The 18,306-nt window shown below is 41.1% G+C and overlaps 1 protein-coding gene across 1 annotated transcript in view; it reads left to right on the forward strand.

Annotated features, from left to right (window-relative positions):
* C6H14orf39 (chromosome 6 C14orf39 homolog) overlaps positions 1 to 18,306 on the forward strand; it is a 51,169-nt gene that overhangs the window by 12,836 nt on the left and 20,027 nt on the right. Inside the window, exons 5-9 of the mRNA XM_043549824.1 lie at positions 511 to 600; positions 10,259 to 10,446; positions 10,926 to 10,968; positions 12,452 to 12,572; positions 16,399 to 16,493. Coding sequence (XP_043405759.1) covers positions 511 to 600; positions 10,259 to 10,446; positions 10,926 to 10,968; positions 12,452 to 12,572; positions 16,399 to 16,493 — 537 coding nt within the window. The remainder of the gene's footprint in view (positions 1 to 510; positions 601 to 10,258; positions 10,447 to 10,925; positions 10,969 to 12,451; positions 12,573 to 16,398; positions 16,494 to 18,306) is intronic.

Consider the following 18,306-nt stretch of genomic DNA (forward strand, 5'->3'; position numbering starts at 1 on the left):
CTAAGCCCTGGCTTTTTCCTCTGCATTTAAGTTCTAGGCAGGAGGGACTCCATACTCAGCTTGATGGCTTCTGCGAATCCCTTTCTTAGGTGCCTAACTTTCCCCATGCATTGTATGGGAAGCCTGGATGCCTAACTCAGAGCTGTGAATTCCACTGCGTAGAAGGCTTCTAGGAGTTAGCATTGCAACACCTACGTCCCCTTTGTGAATGTAGCCCTATGTTTTCTTTAAAAAATGAGACTCATCAAACAGCAATCACTGGCAGGTTTTCTAAGCCATGTATGCTTTTGGACTCACAGCTGTAAAAGCTTTGGGAAAACAAATTTCTGTATATGAAAACCTTTACAGAAAAAATCCTCGCTTGATTTTCAAATAATAAGATGAATAATTCGTATGAATTAGCCCCAGTTAAATTGATTGATTTCATTAATCTTCTTGATGTGCTTAATTCTGAAATGACTTTTAATTAATAAAAAAAATCATTAATACACTTTTTAATTTGTGCCATAGCTGGAAACCAACATATGTGGTTCTTAGCAAGCATGAAGAATATTTGAATAACCAACTCAAAAACTGCCAAGAAACTACAGAAAACGACAAGTAAGTATGAGAATTTGAGATTGTTTTATGTTAAGAACACTTTCAAACAATGATAATAAGCACTCTAGCCGCTAAGTGTAGAAGTCTGCAAACAGCATTGCAGGGGAGCTATCATTTTTTAATCGATACTTTTAATTTTCCGGACAATAACAAATATCTTCATAATTGAAAGAATATTCATTAGAGATATATGAGTTCATGCATATTCAGAACGTTCTGTCTTATACTAATTTTGGGACATATTTTATCCTTATGCTTGTACAGCTCTTCATGTAAGTATACAAAAATTAAGGGTCAAATGTGGCCCTTCATTAGAAATGACTCCAACTCCTCACTGCTTTTCAAGTACATATTGGAATATTTCAAACCCTTGCTCTACTGTATACAATTTAAGGAAAAAATTTCTCCTTGTAACAGAGACCAATAATATTTCAGGTTTGGCAGGCATATGTGGTAAAAACCAGTGAGTACTAATGAGAAACCATTTAAATAGTGTTAGCCTGATGCCTGCCGTGACTTATCTGTCATCACTATGACATATTTCTAAGTATACTGCAGTGTCAATAGTTTTAGGATAATACAGTAGAATCTCAGAGTTACAAACACCTCAGGTTTGGAGGTTGTTCATAACACTGAAATGTACGTAATTCTTTGAACAAAACATTATGGTGGTTCTTTCAAAAGTTTACAACTGAACATTGGCTTAATACAGATTTGAAACTTTTTACTGTGCAGAAGAAAAATGCTGCTTTTAATCATCTTGAAATAAATCATAAATGAAACAAGCACAGAAACAATTTTTTACCTTGTCAAATCTTTTTGTTTTTAATTTCCCTTTTTTTAGTAGTTTACGTTTAACACAGCATTTGCTTTCTTTTTTTTTGGTCTTTGCTGCCTGATTGCATACTTCTGGTTCCAAATGAGGTGTGTGGTTGATCGGTCAATTCATAACCTGGTGTTCATAACTCGGAGGTTCTACTGTAGAGAAGTAGTTCAAGTAGTCTTTTTAAAAAGCATTCAGTTTTCATTTTTTTAATGAGATACATCACTTGACTGAAGCCAGTGAAGTGGGGCACCACATTCAGATAATGATAATTACAAGTACTAAAATAATTCTGCTTCACTTTAGTGTGACTATTTAAATGTGATCATTATATTGCGTAGTCAAATCAACTTTTGTATACTTTGGCTCTGTATTTTTCAGAGTGCCCAAAGAGCATGCCAAATTGAAAATTGTGTCTTGAAGATTAGGGGATGTAGGTCAGGAAGGCCATTTCTGATGCCACGTTAAAGTTTGCTGGGGATGAGATTCTGGTTAGTTGTAACTATGCACACTGTTGAATGAGTAGTGTTCCACATAGGTTTCACTTTCACTTAATAGAGACATTTATACCTTCTGAAGACAAGAATTGTGTAGCTGCATAAAACAACTTCCATGTGATCAAGGACTTCTTTAAGTGGATCTTAAGATTCTGGCCAAAATTTACAAACCTGAGTGCCCAAAAGTTAAACTCCTGTATCTATATTTGGGTACTTAGGCTACATCTACACTACAGAGTTAAGTCGATGCAAGTTACGCTGACGATTACAAACTGTTATAATTACATCAGTTGTGCATGTTCACACAACACTTCATGTGTCAGCAGAGTGTGTTCACAGTTGACGCTCTAGCATTGACAGTGAGAGCAGTGCACTGCGGGTAGCTATCCCATTGTGGAACTTTCCACCTTCTGCAGCTAAGAGTTGTGGGAAGGTGGAGTGGATTGCGTGCATCATGGGTGGAGGCTTAATGTCCCATGATGCATTTTTTCTGTCCCATCATTCCATGGCCTTCCAGCTATATTTTTCAGCAGCCCCTATATATTGCATCCCTTCCATCTCTGCCTGAATGCATGGATCCTGCACTGCTCTCCCGTCTTGTGGTCAGTGTTATGAACACGACATGGCTGATCATGCAGTATTTCATGAGCTTTGAATCTGAACAGGAATCCGTGGTGACTGCCCTGCTGTGTGTCATGGAAAGAAACAATTCCAGACTACTTTTAGAATTCATGGAGCAGCTGCATATAGTGGACCATTGCTTTTGGGCTCAGGAAACAAGCACTAAGTGGTGGGATTGCATCTTTATGCAGGTCTGGGATGATGAGCAGTGGCTGCAGGATATTTGGAAAGCCACCTTCCTGGAACTGTGTGTGGAGCTCGCCCCTGCCCTGCCCCAAAATGAGAGCTGCCCTCTCCGTGGAGAAGCATGTGGTGATCACTGTGTGGAAACTGGCAACTCTGGACTGCTTCCAGTCAGTTGCAAATCAGTTTGCAGTCAGGAAGTCCACTGTGGGAGTTGTGTTCATGGAAGTGCACAGTGCCATTAATCGCATCCTGCTATGAAGGACTGTGACTCTTGGAAATGTGCGTGAAATAGCGGATGGCTTTGTGGCAATGGGATCCCTAACTGTGGTGGGGCTAGAGATGGCATGCAGATCCCAATTTTGGCCCCGGACCATCTTGCAACGGAGTACATCAATAGAAAGGAATACTTCTCTATGGTATTGCAGGTGCTTGTGGATCACCGGAGTCGTTTCACTGATATCAGCCTAGGGTGATCAGGAAAAGTGCATGACTCATGCATCTTCAGGAACATTGGCCTGTCCAGAAAGCTGCAAGTAGGGACTTTCTTTCCAGACCAGAAGATTCCAGTGGGGAATGTTGAAATGCCCATAGCGATCCTGGAGACCCGGTGTACCTCTTACTCTCATGGCTCATGAAGCCTTACACGGGAAACCTGGACAACAGCAAGGAGTGCTTCAACAATAGGTTGAGCAGGTGCAGGATGACCGTTGAATGTGCGTTTGGCAGATTAAAATCTTGCTGGCGCTGCCTTTATGGCAGGTTAGACTTCAGTGAGGAAAATATTCCCATGGTCATAGCGGCCTACTGTGTGCTGCATAATATTTGTAAGGCTAAGGGCGAAAAGTTTCCCCAGGGGTGGCATGCGGAGGCAGATCATCTAGCAGCTGATTTTGAGCAGCCAGATACCAGGGGCACAATTAGAGGGGCACAATGGGGGGCTATTCAAATCAGGGAGGCTTTGAGGCACCATTTTGACACTGCACACCAGCAATATGTCTTTCTATAAAGCGCAGGCTGAGGGACATACTGGCCGCCTCTTCCAGCAGCTCCCATTGGCCTGGAGCAGCGAACCGCGGCCACTGGGAGCTGTGAACGGCTGAACCTGCAGACGCGGCAGGTAAACAAACCGGTGCGGCCCGCCAGGGGCTTTTCCTGCACAAGCAGCGGAACAAGTTTGGGAACCACTGCTATAAAGCATTCTGCCATGTTTTCTTATCTTGCCGCCTTGAATGAAAATTTTGATCAGTGCTTCCTGACCATGATTTGTAGTCTGCAAATGTGCCAGTTGCCATTGTGTATTAATTCCAGCAGCAACCACCATGTATAGGAGACAAATAAGGATTGATTATCTTTCAGAGAGTATTTTTTTATTAAGCAGCAATAACCAACACGCAGAAAACGCTTTCTTGAAAGGGACATAGCACTGAGAGGAGCATTTTCCTGATGGAGGCTTTCATTGCTGTGTGTAACTCCAGCTATCATTTGGGGTGGAGTGAACAGGGTACTGCGATGGGCCAGGAGGATGCAAGGAATATGTGGCAGGAGTTTGGGGAGGGCATGGCAATCAGTTCTATATAGGCTGTGGGGGGAGTGGTCAGGGAGAGTTGGGGGAGCATGCATGTGTTCTTCCTGCTGCGCAGTTAGGGATTCAGCATCTCCTTTTGGGCCTCCATCACTTTTATCATCTGCTCCTGGCCATCTAAAATTCGCTCCTGGCCCTGCTTCCTCTCCTGGCTATCTATTTTAAAGTTTTCATTAATTGTCGCTCTCCACGCCCTCTGTTCTTCATCTGCAGCATCAGAGGATCGGAGCACCTCCCGAAACATGTCCTCCTTGCTCCTTCTGGGTTGGTTCCTTATCTGGTGGACATGCTCTGCTATAGAGCAGAGGGTTCCCCTCAAGGGCACATCTGCAGAAGCACAAGAAACAATAAACAGAGGCAAGATTGTTAGTGCACTCACAGCATTAAATCATAATAGTAAACTACACCTCTTTCTCACTGCCCCTTGGCAAGCATACAGCTTGGCGGAATGCCCTAAACATGATGAGTTTCGCCTGGGGTCAGGGTGGGAGGCACAGTCAATATGGAGAAAAGGGTCTAGGTCAGTGGTGGGCAACCTGTGGCCCGCGGTCCGTATGTGGCCCATCAGAGTAATCCACTGGCCGGCTGCAAGACAGTTTGTTTATGGCCTCCCATTGGCCATGGTTTGCCGTTCCCGGACAATGGGAGCTGCGGGAAGTTGCACGGGGTTGAATCAGCTGGCTGCTGTCTCCAGACCCCCCAAAGTATCCACGGGGCTCTTGGCGGGGGAGGTGGGGTCGCTACCGAGGATGGAGTCCGGCTCCTTATAGAAGTGGCAAGTATTCAGTGCAGCACCAGAGTGATGGTTTGACTCCCTTGCCTTCTGATATGCCTGCCTCAGCATCTTGATCTTCGCACAGCACTGATGCCTGTCCCATTCGTAGCCTTTATCCAACATGCCACAACAAATCTTCCAATAGGTATCAAAATTCCTATGGCTGGAGCAGAGCTGAGATTGCCCAGCCTTCTCTCCCCACCAAGCTGGTAGATCTAACAACTCCAGTGTACTCAAGGTGGAAGATCGTTTAGTGCATGGAGCCACCATGGTCAGTTGGAAAGATGTGATATGAGCAGTCCACACCGAGCAAACAGAAAGTGGAATTTCAAAAATTCCCGGACCTTTAAATGGGGAGGGGCGGATGCCTGTGTACCTGGGTGCAGGGCAGCAAAGTTTGAACGGCTGAGCAGAGCAATCAGGATGGGTATACCTCCTAGGGGCCATTTACAGTGACATAACCAAGCACAGTGTCTACATTGACATTGTGTTGATCTAACTTTGCCGCAAAAAGCTCTATGCCTCTCGTCGAGGTGGTTTTATTTTGTTGGCTTAGCAAGAGAGTTAAATCAGTGGGCGGAGCATTGTAGTGTGTACACCTCCACTATTTTCTTGACAAAAGCTGACTTTTGTTGCCAAAACTGTGCAGTGTAGACAAGACCTTAAGTAGAACTGGGCTTCTTTTTCAAAGTGCTTTCAAGTTCCCTTGAGTATCAGCAGAAGCTGAAGTTGCTTAGCAACGCAGAAAATCAGGTCAGATCTATTTACTGCCTAAATACAGATTTAGGAACCTAAGTTTAGGCACTCAAGTTTGAAAATTTTGGCCTGAATTCATATCTTGTTGTAATTGTGCTTTTTGCCAATGGAGTCTATGATTACCAAAATAACATGATGTGCCTGATAGCCTTTAATTAACTCAGCTAGTATTTTATCTGTCTTGTTACTCTTCAGAACTGTGTATTTGGTGAAAAACAAGTCCAAACTGGCTTTCGGTGAGTTTTTGATTAAGCCATTCTAGCTTTCATTAATTTAAGGTGACAAGCTAGAGAAGCATTACTTTTAAATTGCTTGTTTAGTTGACTAGTTTCAATTCTAATATAAAAGTATTTGATTTAATTTATTATTTTTCTGTGTCAAATTATAAGTATTGTGACTATTTTGTAAATTATAAAATAAATGTAATGGATTTAATAAGTATTCTTTAAAAGTGGTCCACAATTTAAAAAATATTCCATTTATAGCTGTATGTGAGGAGTGATTCAGAGTCACATGATGGGCATTCAGCAAATTCTAAGTATAAAACTTGTAAAGAAAAATAAGCACATTTAAAACTTAATGTGTTGAATGCCCCACTTAGCCTGGCTGCTGGAGGCATTCAGCACATATTTGTACAGTTGGAGGAAATTTTTAAAAAAAAGATGGCTAGGTCAATTTGCATTTTCAGTTATTACAAAGTGGACATTTAATTAGGCTTGTCGTATGAAGGCTCTCCATTCTAAAAACGTTGCATTCTAAGAGACTGTCTCTAATAGTGTTATTGTTGTCTGTACAAGTAATTTTGGAATTGAAAAAATAGTCTGAAAATTAGTGATATAAAGCAGGAAAGAAGGAACAATCATAGAAATGTAGGGCTGGAAGGGACCTTGAGAGGTCATCAAGTCCAGCCTCCTGTGCTGAGGCTGGACCAAGTAAACCTAGACCATCTTTGACAAGTGTTTGTCAAACTTGTTCTTGAAAACCTCCGATGGTGGGGATTCTACAACCTCTTTTGGAAGCTTATTCCAGAGCTTTACTATCCTGATAGTTAGAAAGTTTTTCCTAATATCTAACCTAAATCTCCCTTGCTGCAGATTAAGCCAATTACTTCTTGTTCTGCCTTTAGAGGACACAGAGAACAATTGATTCTGTCCTCTTTATAATAGCACTTAACATATTTGAAGACAGTCATACATATAACTTTAAGGTTTTTGATGGGTCCAATCTATGCCCATTGATGTTAACTGGGTGTTTTGTTACAGACTTCAGTGGGAGCAGTATCATGCACTAAATGGCAGCCTTTAAATCGCTGAGTCTGAAAATTTGGATTATTCTTAAGGAATATTAAAAACTATGACAGTCTTTCAAGGCTACTGGGGATATACTGCCAGAAATATTCATTTGCCTGGTGGTATTCTGGGAAATGTAGTCCTCTAAGGATTTGTGGGGATGGCTGAGTATTCTGACATTATTTTCAACAGCTTGCAATTTAGTTTTCTGAGTTATCCAAAATCTCTTTATTTTTATTTTATTGGTAATTTTTAAAATATCTCTGGGAATCAATAATTGGCTTGTCAACAAATTATTTTGTTGTTCTGCTACAGTCATCTTTATTTTTACGGGCATCTATTATAATAAACAAAATAGTGTTTTATATTATTTGTAATATTATTGATGTACATTTTCCAACATACATTTTCTAACTGTCACATCCAGCAAATCTGATACAGAGCCCAGAAATATTCAGTGAATCAAAAATGTGTTTGTAACCCAGATTCAAAACTATTAATGTACAAGATGGAAGGCTTAAGGATCTACACATCAGATTTGAAATACCTAGCTTCCCTAGATTCACAGATTTGAATCCTGGAAGGGTCAATTTATAGCTTTAGTCTTAGACTCATAGACTTTAAGGTCAGAAGGGACCATTATGAGCAACTAGTCTGACCTCCTGCACATTGCAGGCTACAGAATCTCACCCACCACTCCTAACCTCTGGCTGAACTACTGAAGTCCTCAAACTTAAAGACTTCAAGTTACAGAGAATCCACCATTCATATTAGTTTAAACCTGCAAGTGACCTGTGCCCCATGCTGCAGAGGAAGGCGAAAACCTCCTACGGTCTTTGCCAATCTGACTCCGGGGACAGTTCCTTCCCGACCCCAAATATGGCTATCAGTTAGACCCTGAACATGTGAGCAAAACCCACCAGCCAGACACCTGGGAAAGAATTGCCTGCAGTAACTCAGAGCCCTCTCAATCTAGTGTCCCATCACCAGACATTGGAGATACTTGCTGCTAGCAGTTGCAGATCAGCTACATGTCATTGTAGGCAGTCATCATGCCATCCCATCCATAAATTTATCAAACTCAGCCTTGAAGCCAGATAGGATTTTTACCCCCACTGCTCCCCTTGGAAGGCTGTTCCAGAACTTCACTTCTCTGATGGTTAGAAACTGTATACTTTCAAGCCTAAACTTGTAGATGGCATTTGTTCTTGTGTCCACACTGGAGCTTAACTTAAATACTTTCTCTCCCCCCACGCCACCCTCGGTATTTATCTCTTTGATGCATTTATAGAGAACAATCATCTCTCTCCTTAGCTTTCTTCTGATTAGGCTAAACAAGCCAAGCTCTTGAGTCTCCTCTCATAGAGTAGGTTTTCTATTCATTGGATCATCCTAGTAGTTCTTCTCTGCACCTGTTTCAGCTTCAGTTCATCTTTCTTAAAGATGGGACACCAGAATTGCACACAGTAGTCCAGATGAGATCTCACCTTAGTATAATGGTACTAACACGTCCCTGTCTCCACTTGAAATTTCTCGCTTGATGCATGCTAGGACTGCATTACTTTTTTTAACAGCTGCATCACATTGGTGGCTCATAGTCATCCTGTGATCAGCCAATACCCCCAAGTCTTTCTCCTACTCTCTTGCTTCCAACTGATAAGTCCCCAGCTTATAGCAAAAATTCTTGTTGTTAATCTCTAAATGCATGACCTCGCACTTTGCACTCTTAAATTTCATCCCATTTCTTTTACTCCAGTTTATAAGGTCATCCAGATCACATTGTATGATATTCCAGTCCTCTTTTGTATTGGCAATATCTCCTATCCGTGACAATATCATAGCCTAATTCATAATTTTCAAATATAGGAGGAAATGTGAAAGCATTGTTAACTCTGCATCTGTATATGCACTGCTTTTTATTACATTGATTTTTGAAGGCCGTACTAGTGAAAATTTTATCTTTGTAACAGTATAAACTTCCTGTAGACCCACAACTTGTATTATTTGTGGGTGGCCTTAAGAAACTAGAACTAGTTCGTAGTTTGAAAAATTTGCAATGGAAATGGTCTGTAATACTTGAGATATATTCAGCCAAATTATTGGCATACATTAAAGACTTATGCCAATGAGACAGTTGGAGATATGATCTGTCATTAGCCATCTATCCTATAAATAACTTGTAAGGATGAAGAAACAGACCAAAGTTAGTCATTTGCAACGTGGTTTACCTTTATTGATTTAACACAGGATGATTACCTTTCTATGCAACGCTCCTTTTCTTTCCTGTGTTTTCCAAAGATGATATGGATCATGTTAGCACTTTTTGTGCTGAATGCTTCCAATGACATGTTTTCTATATTGTGTTTATTTTCTGTTTGTAGTAATGCCTACAAAAGCATTCCCAAACATTGCTGGTTTAAATTTAGAGAATGAAATAATTTTTTAATGTGGCCTTTTTTACTGATGCTATGTATTTTTTTAATTTTGGGGATGTGTACTCAGATGATTTCACTGGATTTATACCAGCATAAAATTGATTTCGGGGTCAGTCCTGCCAACTGGTGAGTGTTCTGGCCTTATCCAGCAAAATGTTTAAGCAATGTGAATAGTTCCATTTAATGGGACTAATTTGTGTGCTTTCAGAGTGCTCAGTACCTCCTAAGAGAAAGCCCTTAAACCAGTTATGAATTAGGCCCCTGTTTGTTAACATAGAAAGCTGAGAAGCACTTAAGGAAGCTGGGCCATAAATTGGTTCAGCTCCACTGAAAGAGAATTTGGCCTCCTGTATGTTTTATGTTAAGCCATATAAAAATGAAACCATCTGAATGCTGCAAAGCTGTCTTTGAACATGTATATTCTGCATCACTTTCAGAACAATGAGAACCTATTGTTTTCATTTCACAACTGTGTACTCTGTTTTGTACTGCATAGTATTCCATGAAAGGGAATAATTACAGCCAGATAAGGTTGTACTAATTATAACCTGACCTTTTTCAACAGAGTAACAGATCTAATTTTGTTGATTTTTTTTTACATAATTAACTTCTTTCTTAAGTTAAATGACTTACAATACATCAATGCAAGAAATATTCTGAATCAAAACATTATTCCACTTTGTTGTTTTAACAGGAAAATGTATCAGGATCACATGAATCAGTATAAAGAGATTTTGAAACAACACAAAGCAAAATATTCAGAAAATGCTCTTGCTCAGGAATATTATATGAAAAAAAAAGAGATTGAAGAAATCCAGAATAGAGTTCTGAAACATTCTGAACAATTTAAATGGAAGGAAGCTACCCTTTTGGATATTTTAGGTACCAGTATTACCATATTAATACCAATAGGGTCCAATCTAAATAATAATAATTTATAGTGCATTGCAAATTAAAAGCATTGTACAAACATTAACTAATTAATCTCCTTCATAGGTAAGAATTATTTTCTCCATTATACAAATGGAGTCAGTGGCAAAACCTGGATTTCAACACAGGGCTTTCCGAGTGCTCATTCCTCTAGGCCACATGTCCTTTGGCTTGTGGTAACAGGTCCTTAGAGTATTCCATTGCACTGGAGGCTTCTTTTACTATTTTGAAGTTAATTTTCAAACATTTATTTTATGCTGTTCCTAGTATTACTGTTATTCTACATGTCTGTATTATATTGCTCTTCTGTACAGCACTTCAGCACAAATACAAAGTGCTTCCCCAACCAATTAATATTATATATTAATTGTCTTTGCAAAGAATATGACATTAGTGAATGAACATCCTAAAATGCAACTTTATTTTTTCAGAGCCTGCTCCTTTTAGGTCACTTTCTGATTGGGCATTACAGATGTATCCATGACACATTCTCTATGCATTCTTTACTGGCTGGTTGGTAGGAAAGTTTGTTTGGCTTTTTCACTATCTTTGTAGCCTTGAATGTGATAATAGCCACAAGAAATTACTGTAATTAAATTACAGCTTTACACTTAGACATTATTTCTGCAGGAGTTTTGCCCGAGGGAAAATTGAGGGCCAAATAATACCCTCCATGAGTGGGGCCCCTGGAGGAAGAAAACTGAGGTTCCTTTCATGAAGTTTTTATCAAAATGTTCCAATAGAGAAGGGTGGGGCTTTGCTACACCATGGAAGAATAAGAAGATTTAGTCTCCAAACCTTGACTCAAGAGTTTGCTGAGGCTATCTGCACATATAGCATGTGCCTCTGCACTGGCTCCTAGGCCCCCGAAACACCCAGCTGCATAACTACATTGTAGCTGCACTACAAGGTAACCTCCAGAGCAGCTTGGGGGAGGAAATGCTTTTCTCCAATCCAAAAGGGTTCCGCTGAACCTCACTGTCTCTCCACTGTGGATCTGGAATCCGAAAGGGCTCCAGGAAATAGGTGTGTGTGCGCACACATGTTGGAAACAGTGCTGTGTAGCTGGCTGGACCCCTCTTCCCACTTACTGGTCAAATACTGCCATTTCTTACCCATTCACACCCCTTTTTAGTTAAAATGGCAGTTACATGCATACAATTAAGGAAACCTCTGGCCCTCAGAACTTATTCATACAAAACTCCCATTGGCTTTAAAGGGAGTTTGCCTAAGGATTGAGTAAAAACTCTGGGCCAGATCCTTACCTCAGAGGGGTTGCCCTTTCATGAATCTCCCCATTTCTGCACATTATGGGAGATCAGCCAACTCTTCAGCACCCCCACCACCACCTGGGTGTGGCAGAACTCTTTCTGTATATCCAGTGTCTGCACTGAGGGGATAAGGGTGTGATTGGGTGGGCTAGGACTCCATGTACCTTATCTGGAAAAGGGAGTACAGTCCCAGAGTACTTCTAGTGCCCAATCCCTTACTGTGACCAGCAGGAAGTCCCTGTTAGTGCAGCTCCAGTGGATTCAACACTAATGTGGAGGCACATAGTCTGCACGTAGATGACCCTGGTCTCCTTGATTCTGCAGGCTTGTGGGTGGCCCTTGCACCCTTTTTTGTGAGTGGACACACTCTACTCCCCTGACAGACAACGTAGGAAAATCTCCAAAAACAAATCATCACTAAGATTTCCTCCCCCAAATCTCCCTACAGCAGGTTTTAACAGTGCAGGTGACATTCAGACCCCGAGTGTAGGACTTCAGCATATGACCCAGTGGGAATTTTACCCCTTACAGGGATCATATAGGTGTAATTCATAGACTGTGTAGATAGAAACTTTTTCAGTATAATATACATACAGATTTAATAGTTTAATGTCTGTATTCTTTGACATGCCTGTCAAACATGTCATGTCATACATACGATACTCACTGATTCTTTAACATAAAAGTGCTTATCTGAGGGAAAAAACACAAGACGTCTTCAAGCATGCTGCAGTTTTTACCCAGAAATCTTTTGAACTAGAGAAAGAAGCAGATGAAGTAGAAATGAAAATTAATTATTTCAAACAGGTAACAGTGTATTAATATATAATTTAATTATATACAATTGTATTTTACATTTGTATATGCATGGATATACACTAATATGTCACTATGTCTTTCTGTAGTGATAACAGTATATTGTGTTTCTTAGCACACAGGATGACTCCAGAATGAGTAATTACTGTATTGTTTCTGTTGCATTGTAAGTGTTCTATTTAGGAAAGGGGGTAATGTGACTCCATGAATTTATGGACTCTTGAGGATTCCCTTATATTGATCTCAGCTTACACCATCATTTTCCTCAAGGCACAGTGTCATGGTGGCCTCTCTTCCAGCTCAAGAAGGCTAAACCTATCAGTGCCATTCCTAAATGAGCCATAGTGCTCCCAGCTCCGGCTGGCATTTAAGATGTTTCAAGTTAACCTTGTGAATATGAATGCATTGTACCTAAATATGGAGTTCATTGTCAGAATGGTAAACATTCCTGTTCTCTTTTGAATAGATGTAATGCTAGATAATTCTCAGTCTCAGATGATCCTTATCTCCACAGCTTGTGCCTTTGCACCAGAACTAAACATAATCCCGTTGGGTAGCAGAAGCACTGCTCCCAGCTAGGACCCCCTTCCTAACGAGTTTCAGAGTAGCAGTCGTGTTAGTCTGTATTCGCAAAAAGAAAAGGAGTTCTTGTGGCACCTTAGAGACTAACAAATTTATTTGAGCATAAGCTTTCGTGAGCGACAGCTCACTTCATCGGATGCATTCCGTGGAAAATACAGTGGGGAGATTTATATACATAGAGAACATGAAACAGTGGGTGTCACCATACACACTGTAAGGAGAGTGATCACTTAAGGTGAGCTATTACCAGCAGGAGAGCGGGGGTGGGGTGGGGAACCTTTTGTAGTGATAATCAAGATGGGCCATTTCCGGCAGTTGACAAGAACGTCTGAGGAACGGTGGTGGGGGGGAATAAACATGGGGAAATAGTTTTACTTTGTGTAATGACCCATCCACTCCCAGTCTCTATTCAAGCCTAAGTTAATTGTATCCAGTTTGCAAATTAATTCCAATTCAGCACTCTCTCCTTGGAGTCTGTTTCTGAAGTTTTTTTGTTGAAGAATTGCAACTTTTAGGTCTGTAATCGAGTGACCAAAGAGATTGAAGTGTTCTCCGCGGGTTTTTGAATGTTATAATTCTTGATGTCTGATTTGTGTCCATTTATTCTTTTATGTAGAGACTGTCCAGTTTGACCAATGTACATGGCAGAGGGGCATTGCTGGCACATGATGGCATATATCACATTGGTAGATGTGCAGGTGAATGAGCCTCTGATAGTGTGGCTGATGTGATTAGGCCCTATGATGGTCACATAAACACCACCCTATACTGGAAACCTACTGACCGCTATTCCTACCTACATGCCTCCAGCTTTCATCCAGACCACACCACACGATCCATTGTCTACAACCAAGCTCTATGATACAACCGCTTTTGCTCCAACCCCTCAGACAGAGACAAACACCTACACGATCTCTATCAAGCATTCTTACAACTACAATACCCACCTGCTGAAGTGAAGAAACAGATTGACAGAGCCAGAAGAGGACCCAGAAGTCACCTACTACAGAGCAGGCCCAACAAAGAAAATAACAGAATGCCACTAGCCATCACCTTCAGCCCCCAACTAAAACCTCTCCAACGCATCATCAAGGATCTACAACCTATCCTGAAGGACGAGCCATCACTCTCACGGATCTTGGGAGACAGGCCAGTCCTTCCTTACAGACAGGCCCCCAACCTGAAGCAAATACCACACACCACACCACAGAACCACTAACCCAGGAACCTATCCTTGCAACAAAGCCCGTTGCCAACTGTGTCCACATATCTATTCAGGGGACACCATCACAGGGCCTAATCACATAAGCCACACTATCAGAGGCTCGTTCACCTGCACATCTACCAATGTGATATATGCCATCATGTGCCAGCAATGCCCCTCTGCCATGTACATCGGTCAAACTGGACAGTCTCTACATAAATGAATAAATGGATACAAATCAGACGTCAAGAATTATAACATTCAAAAACCAGTCGTAGAACACTTCAATCTCTTTGGTCACTCGATTACAGACCTAAATGTGGCAATTCTTCAACAAAAAAACTTCAGAAACAGACTCCAGTGAGAGAGTGCTGAATTGGAATTAATTTGCAAACTGGATACAATTAACTTAGGCTTGAATAGAGACTGGGAGTGGATGGGTCATTACACAAAGTAAAACTATTTCCCCATGTTTATTCCCCCCCCACCCCCCACTGTTCCTCAGACATTCTTGTCAACTGCTGGAAATGGCCCACCTTGATTATCACTACAAAAGGTCCGTCCCCCCACCCCCGGCTCTCCTGCTGGTAATAGCTCACCTTAAGTGATCACTCTCCTTACAGTGTGTATGGTAACACCCATTGTTTCATGTTCTCTATGTTTATAAATCTCCCCACTGTATTTTCCACTGAATGCATCCGATGAAGTGAGCTGTCGCTCACGAAAGCTTATGCTCAAATAAATTTGTTCGTCTCTAAGGTGCCACGAGTACTCCTTTTTTTCTTCTTAACAAGGTGTGTGTAAGGACAGAGCCATAGCCCCACACTCCTAACACACTGCCCAACTGAGCTGGCTTGGTGTGGAGGAAGGCACACTGTATACCTATCAGTGGATACTCCAGCATGCACTGCCCAGGAGGCATTTTGGCTAACTTAACCAAAATTCCTTCTGTTGCCCTGTGGCTCCTCTGCACCCCGAGAGTGTGGGCAGTGGCAGTAAGGCACAGTATGGCCCATAATATCCAGGTTAGCTCACGGTCAGTAGTGTTTCATCCAGAATACTTTTAGCATAATAAAATATATACTGTATGGGAATTAGGAATTCCTTAAATCCTTGGGAAATTTTCTCCAGTCCAGGACCTCTTGGTGATATCTTCCTGAACAGTTTATCCTGAGTTCTTCCTGAAGACTCCCAAAACTTTAGAAGCTGGGAAATTAGTCTCCAACCTGAGTATAGCATTATGTAGTTGATGCCTTGTTGGAATTATTGTAATACCTTTATGCACGTTAACCAAAAAAGAATTAAATGTTAATGAATTTTTAATATAGACTCTTATAGTTCCACTATGAAGGTGTGAGAATTGGAAATCACATAAAAGGATCGGATTATCTAAAACATACACATCTCTTTGTAAATGTGGAAGCTATGGGAAGATAGATTATTCTCCCATGTAAAGATTTAGCATTAGGACAGATATTTTTGTTTCATCTGATATTGGTTTCATGTTTCCTGTATATATTAGTCCAGTTCTTTATTATTTGCTCTTCTTTTGATATATTTCTATTAATTTGCTACTTGCTGGCTTGCTGCAGATTGATAAAGGATTTTGAAGGGGAACAATAGCCTAAATTGATCCATCACTGAAACATACTTCATTGTATCAAAGGCATAAAAATGATCAAGAAGCTGCACTGCAGTTCTATGAACTAAGGGACAGTCCTGATTCCATTAAAGTCAATGGCAAAAATTAAGTCAAAACTGCAGTAGGAACAGAGTCAGTCCCTATTTGAGTTTTAATTATTTATTTATTTGTATTACCATAGTGCCTAAGGACCCCAATCAGAGAAGGTCCCACTGTGCAAGGCTCTGGATAAACACTTAATAAAATGGCTTAGGGACAGTCATGTTATAATAATTAAAGAGCTAAAGAGCTCCTAACTATGAATGGATTTAGCAACATCAGCAGATGTCTGTGGCAGGCAGTTAATATTTTTCAACTTTTGACATTTATTTTATTCATTAATTTTTAAGCAGTTTGAAAGGAGTACAGAAGATCAAAATCATTCTAAAATTATTGAAGGAAAAAATAAAAAAAATCTAGAGAAAAGGAAGGAGTTTAAAGAAAGGTAAACTTTTAAACTCAGTTCTACAGTCTGTAGATAAGTGTGATGGGGCAAAGCCTGGAACCCTGTATAGAGCCTGGGATCTCTGTGGCACTAGAATTTTCCCTCAGTCCTGTGCTGAGAACCAGCTCAGCTTCTCCACAGTGGCTTCACCAGCCCATTGGTGTAGTCTGACTTCTATCTATGGGGGGGCAGCTCCAGTCAGGCAAATGGGGCTATGCATCGGGGAGGGGGGTGGAATTCTGCGCCTGCCTGAGGCTTGCACTTTCGGGGGACAGTACACCTCCTGCTCCCCAAACTACACCCATGGTTGTGGCTATGACTGCTGCACATCTCATCTCAACACAAAGGGATTTAATTATTTAATAAAATTTCATATATCTTGGGTTTTTAGTAAAAGCTGGGGAAAACTTGATTTTAAAAAGCTGAATCTGTCTGAAGACATGTTATTCAAATCTGTTAGGTGTTGGTCTTTGATTCACACCACCGCTGCTTAGATTTATGTATACATGTTGCAGCTGTTGAATATTGCTGCAGTTATTGTGAAATCAGAAGTAACAGCCACATCTTCTTTACCACACAAAAAGAGTTGTAAATATTTGGTGTATAACTAACAATCCAGGTTTTATAGGCTTCCAAATGTCATCTGTGATCAGTTCATTTTTTGAGCCACTTAAGAAATCTAAACCCTAATTTAATTCTTAAAAAAATGCATGATTGAAAGCTGTATAGACAGGATTAATGGCTTAGTAAATTAGTCAGTGGTCATGTACACGTAGTATGTCTTAAGGACTTGGCCTGATCCTTGTGCATTAAATTGTCTTGCATTATGATCTCCTTGTAAAATGAACATGATATATTTCTAAAGCTTTTAAATTAGTGTTTATGAGGCAAAAAATGGAAGCATTTATCATTTTTACTATCCTTGAAATCTCTTCCAGAAATCTCCACTCATTGAAGTCTCTGTTTATGTCTTCTCACAGACTTAGGATGTGTTCAAATGTTTGATTTCTGATTATTTGGACATGTACATCAGTTACACCTGAATAAATATGTTAGCATGCATCCCTGTTTCCTTTTCCCCCCTTTTGTTGGTAAGACTTCAGAAATAAAGAGAAGCAAAAAAGGCTAACGGTAGTCAAGACTAAATAAGAACGAACTGAAACTTCAGGTGGGATTGTCAAAAACACTTAAGATCCAGATCCTCCAAATTTCTCTCATTCATTTAAGTGTGAATTAGGTACCTAAATACCTTTGAGGACTTGAACCTAAGTAAGTTAGGAGCACAGATTCCTTTGATTTTTCAAAGGGACGTGTGCTCCCAAGTGACTCAGTCTCTTTTGAGAAATCCCACCCTCTGTTTATCAGTTATAGATAATGTGCTATTGCTCAGAAAGGTCAAAGTATTAAAAAATGACACTGACACATGTAGTGTTCATGCTCTAGGTCAGGGGTCGGCAACCTTTCAGAAGTGGTGTGCTGAGTCTTCATTTATTCACTCTAATTTAAGGTTTCGCGTGCCAGTAATAAGAATCCATACGATCCACGCTGAGCTGCGCCCCCTCTTGTCCCTGTCTGCACCCCTCACTGCCCCAGGCTGGGGCCAGAGGGCCACAGCTGGGGCGGCTGCAGAGCCCCGGGCCAAGGCCAGGAGCAGAGTCTCGGGCCAGCGGCCGGGACACCAGGCCGGCAGCAGAGTCCCCCAGACTGGTGGCTGGGACCTGGGGCCGGGCAGCGGGCTGAGCGGGACCAGCAACTGGTAGCCCAGGCCAGCAGCAGAGCCCCCCGGACCGGGCTGAGAGGGGCCGCCAAACCC

The sequence above is a fragment of the Chelonia mydas genome, chromosome 6 (assembly GCF_015237465.2).
Source record: "Chelonia mydas isolate rCheMyd1 chromosome 6, rCheMyd1.pri.v2, whole genome shotgun sequence".
Lineage (NCBI taxonomy): Eukaryota > Metazoa > Chordata > Testudines > Cheloniidae > Chelonia > Chelonia mydas.